General features: G+C 40.3%; 1 protein-coding gene across 1 annotated transcript; it reads left to right on the top strand.

Moving 5' to 3' along the window:
- The first annotated feature begins 2,973 nt into the window (after window positions 1-2,973).
- On the top strand, window positions 2,974-4,904 carry LOC147164686 (C-X-C chemokine receptor type 4-like). Its single transcript, XM_086092023.1, has 2 exons — window positions 2,974-3,101; window positions 3,348-4,904. The coding sequence occupies exon 2, from the start codon at window positions 3,354-3,356 to the stop codon at window positions 4,473-4,475; it is 1,122 nt and encodes a 373-aa protein (XP_085948149.1). The 5' UTR covers window positions 2,974-3,101; window positions 3,348-3,353; the 3' UTR covers window positions 4,476-4,904.
- Window positions 4,905-7,589: the final 2,685 nt, after the last annotated feature.

Here is a 7,589-nt window from a genome sequence, read left to right as displayed (position 1 = left end):
TTGAAGTCGGGTCATTCGTAATTCGAGGTAGCCCTGTTAATACATTTATTGTTGACTTTTTTTAGGTGTGTTGTTGTTCCATCTAACCAAACTTATGCAAGAGCATGTGGAGGGAATTTGAGGACACAAGTCCAAAACAAAAATATCTCTAAATAACAAAAAAAACAAAACGGTTTCACCGAGTGGGCGAGTGAAAGTGAAGACGAAATAGTGCGCGCAGATGAAACCCAGGAGTTGTGCTTACAGACTGATAACACAGCAAATGCCTTCGTCTGGATAGTGTTGATAAGAGCAACATAGCAATACAGTGGCCTTTCTCCGAGCCACAGATTCTCCCCGTTTCTCTCACTGAGGACACAAAACACAAAAGATGAGTGTAAAACCACTTTGATAAGCCCCTGAAGTGCTTGTTGCTCTTCTTGGGGGTCAATCAGCAAGTGTGTGACTGGTGATTGTTGATCATTGGGTGATAGTAGTTGTCAAAGTTGTGATGACTGAGCTCCTAAATTATTTTTGTGAGTCCGTTTTGTGGCGAGAACGCTCAACATCATTTTCATGTTATGTAGTATTGAAGGTGATATTTTGGTGATATTTTGGTTAAAACTTTTTAAATAAACAACACATCAGGGATGTTCAAGCCTCTGCAGGAAACCGTGACAGATAGTTGTAACGTTTATTATTGTGTGCAATGTGTGAACTTCCCTATTTGAAAATATCACCCCGCTCTCAAAGTTGCATAACACCTTCGCTGCGGTTGTTTGGAAACTCATAGCTGTAAATTGAGGTGAATTTTTTGGTAGTAGTTCCGAGCGTGAATTGTAATCTTTCCCGGGCCTGAAAGGTGATTGCAACATGAAGTGTGACTGTGTACTTGCATTTTATTCAAAACACGCGCGATGCCTTTAAAAACCAGCTTGCTAGCAATGAAATCAATGACACACGTCAATGTATAAAATCTATCACCCGTCTCATATTTCAAAGACGCGGCTTAGCATTTGCATGTCTCCTGGTGCAGATTAAGTTTCAGACACCCGCCTGCCTGCTCTCTGAGGAGGGAGGCGGGTTCGGTGTGGCCGGGACCTGTCATCACTAACTTAACTGAAATCAGAGAGGATTGGCAAAGCTGCGAGAGAGATTCGAGTTGTATGCCACAAGGCTGTTTGATTGAAATCCCTCATTATAGCATGTAAGGTACTTTACACATCCACTGGGGTTATTCAGCACTTTGGAGTGTAGACATAACACTTAAGCACTGTATGAAGGCATAAGAGATTCCCACTTTAGGTGACATCCAAAACATTATAGGCAAGTCAGCTTTATTTATATAAGTGCATTTCATACACAAGGTAACTCAATGTGTGTCACATAAAAGTATAACATTTAAAAGCACTTGTAACAATCAAACAAAATTACTAAAAGTGCATACAGAGCAAGAAAACAATTTTGGAAAATTTATTTTTAAAATTCTTTAAAAGATCCCAATCATAGTTATCAATGGTGGGGGCAGTTTTCACTTGGGGCTAACTTTACTTTTGTTGACAGCTTATTCTATTTGCATGCAGCATAACAGCTAAATGTTGCTTCACCATGTTTGCTTTGAAGCTCCACTATTGACCCGAGTCTTCAGACCTCTGAGCCCTACTGGGTTTGTATTCCATTAGCATTTCTTTAACGTAAAAGGTCCTAAACCAATCAGTGATTTATAGTAAAACTTTAAAGTTTTTATAGATGGCCTGTGGAAATGTCTGAATGTGAACATATTGTCCCACGGGGTAGCACATGGTAAGAGGATGATGAGTTCATCGTTAAAAAAACAAAACAATAATGATCAAGATCATAACAAAGATTTATTAGATGTCTTTCAAGGGATCTAAGAACACTTATGCTACATTCACACCCAAAATGAAACAATACTTTGCCTCGCGTTTTTTGAGGGAGTTTGGTGGTGGGATACTACGAACGTAGCGGCTTCATTTGCACGTTGGCAAAACAACGAAAAGGAGGGTCTCCTCCTTGTATGAACATCGCTAATCAATCAGTGCTAAAACTTTGGCTAATGCTAAATGCTATTGCTAGCTTGGTTCACAGTTCAACTGCTCCTGATTGGCTTGATCGCTAGCTACCGGCACACCACAATTGTGCAGGTTACGTGAAGATGCTCAGGTTTTTATATAGTAAGTGAGGGGGGACTCACGCCTGAGCCGAACATCTGGAGAACTGAAATGAAGAAAAGTTTTAACGCTATAACTCTCAGTCTTTGCATATGTTCAGCAATCTTCGAACACGTGTGATGTGTTTACAAAGAAATCTCTGATTTTACTTCAGGAACTTTAATAAAGACACAATCTGTAATGCCAAAAGTGTTGCAATTGTCCACCAATCCACTTCAACTGAATGACCTCTCATCTATATTGCATGCTTGTGTGTGTGCGTGTCTGCTGAGCAAGTGACTGTGCTCATGTATGTCTCAATGGTAGGAAGTAACAAAATAAAAAGAAAACTTTGTTACTAATTAAGTAGTTTTTTTCCCCACATATCTCTACTTTACTTGATTATATATTTTTTTAACATTTTGTATTTTTTGTTTTATTCTCTACATTTGAAAACAGGTATCTGTGCATTATTTTCAACATTACAGGCTTGTTACTTTTTCAATATTTTGTATTTACGTAAGTACATTTTAGTCTGTAATTGTTTAAAAGTACAGGATATGAATTATTAATAATTCTATGTTTTACCAAACTAGTATTTAGCTTTCTACTGAAGCGTGTGACTAATTTTGCAACCTCCGGTATTTGTGTTTATGTGCGTGTACATTAAGAAATGTAAACGATGCTGCATCCAAAATAAGCAAAGCACAGATGTTCTGTTTCATAAATGAGGCGGGCGTAAGAAACCAAAGTTACAGAGCGCTCTATCTTTATAAAGCCCACCCGTTTTTGGAAGAGTGGGTCCCGCCTCCTTCAGGGGAGGGGTCGGCCGGGCTGGGACACCCACGGCATTTATTGAGGCGCGTGCTGCAGACACTCACAACACCCTGTTCAGATGCGCGCACACACAGCTTTCCTAACGTTTCATTAACTTGGTTTCTTAACTTGGAGGTGAGTTTGTTGTTGTTCTTTTTTTATCTCATAAATAACGCAATTGCTTTTCTGCAAAGGATGATTACGTGTGACAAATTGGTTTCACTATTTTTTTTAATAGGTTTCTGGTTCTTTATCAGTTTGAGTGCATAACCAAAAAAAAAAGTGTAAAGCATTTCAAGACAAAGTTTCAAAATGCAGTAGTTTTACATTCGTGCATCTTCCACATGTCTGACGGGCCTCACCATGTTTTTGCTCATTTAGGTCGCTATGTCTGTCTACTTTTTCACCAACACTTCTGACAACATCTCAGAGGAGTCTGGCGACTTCGACTTGGACTTTCAGGAGCCATGCGACCGAGCTCTCGGCGACGACTTCAAAAAGGTTTTCCTGCCAGCCGTTTTTGGAATTATAATTGTTCTTGGCGTGATTGGCAATGGATTAGTAGTCGTCGTGATGGGCTATCAGAAAAAGGTCAAAACAATGACAGATAAGTACCGGCTACATCTGTCTGTGGCTGACCTGCTGCTTGTGTTCACGCTTCCCTTCTGGGCCGTGGACGCGGCCAAATACTGGTACTTTGGAAGTTTCCTCTGTGTGTTTGTGCACATAATCTACACCGTCAACCTGTACAGCAGCGTGCTCATCCTGGCCTTTATCAGCCTGGACAGATACTTGGCTGTCGTGAGGGCCACTAACAGTCAAGCCACGAGGAAGCTTCTGGCGAGCAAAATCATCTATGTGGGCGTGTGGCTACCTGCCGCCATCCTCACCGTACCAGATCTGGTGTTCGCCAGAACGCAAGAAACGAGTTCGTCCAACTTCCTCTTCCTGGCCGACGGAAGCATCCAGCTGCCCGAATCCAGGATCATCTGCCAGCGCATTTATCCCGAGGAGAGCGGCCTCACGTGGACGGTGGTTTTCCGCTTCCAGCACATCCTGGTGGGCTTCGTCCTACCCGGCCTGGTCATTCTCATCTGCTATTGCATCATCATCGCCAAGCTGTCACAAGGCGCCAAGGGTCAAGCGCTGAAGAAGAAAGCTCTGAAGACTACGGTCATCCTCATCCTGTGCTTCTTCTCCTGCTGGCTGCCGTATTGCGTGGGCCTCTTACTGGACACCCTCATGATGCTCAACGTGATCGTGCCTTCTTGTGAGCTGGAGCAAGCGGTGACCAAGTGGATCTCCATCACCGAAGCCTTAGCGTATTTCCACTGCTGCCTTAACCCAATCTTGTATGCGTTCCTGGGTGTTAAATTCAAAAAGTCCGCCAGGAGCGCGTTGACTTTGAACAGCAAATCAAGTCAGAAGGCGACGCTCATGACAAAAAAGCGCGGGCAGATTTCATCAGTGTCGACTGAGTCAGAGTCTTCCAGTGTTTTGTCAAGTTAACTCGACTGAACCTCTAAAATGTGAGACTTGAAACTAAGCTTTAATTGAACATGTTACTACAGTTTGTACAGTTGTAAAAAAAAACATTTAGGTTTGTTTGCCTTGTTTCCTTTAAGCAAAATTGTTTCCTTGTGCTTTACAGTCAAGTTTGTTTTTGTAAAAACTGTGAGGTCATATTAGGTCTGGCATAGAATGTCTTTATTGTGAGGGATGTAGCTGCTTCTGGAGACTGTAAATAGTTTGAAGAGTGTTGTGTGTGTTCGCGCTTAAGTTGTGTGAGTATCTGAAAGCTTTTATTTATTGTTGTCATCCACACTGGAAGTTTTGAAACAAATTGCATGCTGCTTTTGAAACCTTTTTAAAATTTGTTGTTCTGCGTGTTGCCGTTTTTTTTGTTTTTACCTGAAAATAAACATTCAATACTTCTTATATTGATTGTGTTGTGTGTGTTTTCATTCAAGCACTTGTCCCCAGGGGCTTGGGGGATGGGTCTCCCAACACAAATGTCCCCACCTGATCTAACTGGAAAGCAGAAGGAGGGCTGTGCGGACCCTGTAATTGCAACAACATCTGTGCACTTTTATCCTAAGCAGTCCTGACACCAATGTTAAGAGTCTTCCTTTATAATTAAAATCCATATGGCGCTGTAAGAAAAGGAGAAGTTCCTCTTTGACCCCATTCATTGTTGCCCTCTTGACACTGGGCTTGTATACAAGTGTTTAACCATTGTCACTAGTTTTGTTAGCCCCTCACCTACTGTGTTCACAAAATGGGTTATAAATTTTGAGAATGCAAATGAGCAAACGCATTCTTTGTTCGGTATTCACACTATAGCAATCTATTCTGTTACAAACATTGACACCCCAATTAGGAGGGTTTTATTTATTTATTTTTTTAAAGCTAGTACTGGTGACAGAGTGATGTTCAAGTTGGAGACTAAAGGAAGCTGACAACAATAGAACTCTAGAAGAATGGAGCCGCCAAATAGCTGCTGCGCAAAGCATCGTCGGCCCTCCTTTCAGCAAACCAATGGAGGTACATTTCCATTTCTTTACATGTAAAAAGGTGTGAAGTGCCTCCATCAAGTCAGATGCTTAATGGATATTTGTGGCCTCTCAGAGAGAAACAGGATAAAACCCAGAGGTGGTTCTTCAGTTGGAAATGTTCCCAAATGACTCAGGATTAGCATAAGACCTTGACTGCCTTGCAGCCGGTGTAGGAAGAGATCTTAGGTTAACACGTCACTGTGTTCATCCCAAGCCTTTTCATCTGCTTCTTTTCCTGTCAGAATGCATCAGCATTTGACTGGAGAATCACATTATTATACACAGAAATGTACTGGCGCACACAGGCAGCATGATGGAGGGAGTAAATTGACCTCAGGAAGGACAAACGGGGGAAAAAAAGTTATGCTTTGGAAAGTATAAGTCCATTTGCTTGATATTTACTTACATTCTTAAAATACAGTGGCGCCTTGAGATACAAGCTTTTTCTTTCTTTCTTTCTTAAAATAAATGGGAATTGCCCCAAAAATTTCGGTAACATGTTTTAATAAGGAAAATAGCATGCTATAATATTTACTTTGTTAAACATATATTAATAACCTAATTGAATAGAAGGTAAAAAAGAGGGATGTTCAATACCATTTTTTTCAGACCGATCCCATTATGAGTATTCAATTCGTGAGTAGTCACAGATACCGATACCAAGTATCAATCTGACTTGTACTTTTGAAACATAAAATTTTCCAATGACAGATAACTTTAAAGAAATATCTAAGTATACAAAAAAAAAATCATAAAATCGCATGAAATTAATGGCAATTTTCTATTCTTTTGATTTCTAATTTCTATTTCACTAGAGGGCAACCAATACCAGTATCAGCCTGCGAGTACCGATACCTTGAAATAAAGCCCAGGTATCAGCCCAAAACTGGTGTCAGTACTCGCCTAGCCCTATTAAATGCAGTCAAGAAAACACAAACGATGAAGACTTTCACTCAGTAAACTACAATAGTATTATTGTTTTTCAAAAAGCATAAAGAAAATTTGCCAGTGTAAGTACTGTTATATTTTCTGTCAACATCCGCTGCCTGAAGGATCATAACACCACAATTATCAACGCTATTTGTTATCCTGTCTATGGCATTTCCCATTATGTGTTAGCATTAAGCTAGCTGGCTTTAGAATTGTGCTGCTTTGCTTGTTGTCCAGTGTTTGGATCTTGAATTTTTCTTTGCACATTAAAGCAAAATGCATGTATGCAAACCACCCAAAGTGCCTGTTCGAGTGCACACAATTAAGTCCCCGCTGGCCACTCAAAAATAAACCCTTGGATCACATGGGTCAACTCTCATACATAATTCAAGAGTTGTAGTCACATACATTTGTCTATGTGTTGTTGCAGTGAAAGGTCTTCAGTGTATGGGTTAAAGGTCAAAGTTGTTAAAAAAACGGATGGGAAATAGTTTCTATCACCTGTATGAATCCATGGGCTGAGCTACAATCTTATGCACACAAATAAAATATCTACATTTTGAATCTGGCTGAGTGTAATTATTTCAAACGGACATTGCGAACATGAGATGAATGGGACATAAATACTAACGATTCCCTTGGGACAGTGACCTGCTTCACTAGTCACATTGTTTGGCTGGAAGAACGAGCAGCAGGAAGACTGTTTCCTGCATCAATATCGCATGCGGCCAACAGACAGAAAAGCTTTGATGACCCCCCACTGTATTCAAAGCGCCATCACTTACACTGAAAGCATGCAAAGCTCTCTTGATACCTGAACGCCCTCAGTGCACTCGACAAAGGCAAAAGAGGAAAGTTAATAGAAGCTGACACTTTAATGCTCACCTGGAAGTATCGTGTTGCTCTTGTTATGATCACTACCTGTACCACATGACATTTAGTACTAATTTCATCAATTTAGTATGAATTGTTGAGCTCTAACTTAGTTTGCATTCTTTAACCATTCAGCCACATTGCCAAACGCACTTCAAGCTTGCTTTGTATTTATTAAAAGTGATTAATATATATATATATTTTTTTAATTAAAAACGGTGTGGGCAAAAAAAAAAAACAACCTCTAATATATTTGTTTCTACAC

Source organism: Leptonotus elevatus, chromosome 12, assembly GCF_054856555.1.
Source record: "Leptonotus elevatus isolate MCC_2025b chromosome 12, RoL_Lele_1.0, whole genome shotgun sequence".
Taxonomy (NCBI): domain Eukaryota; kingdom Metazoa; phylum Chordata; class Actinopteri; order Syngnathiformes; family Syngnathidae; genus Leptonotus; species Leptonotus elevatus.
This window is presented reverse-complemented; position numbering and strand designations above follow the sequence as displayed.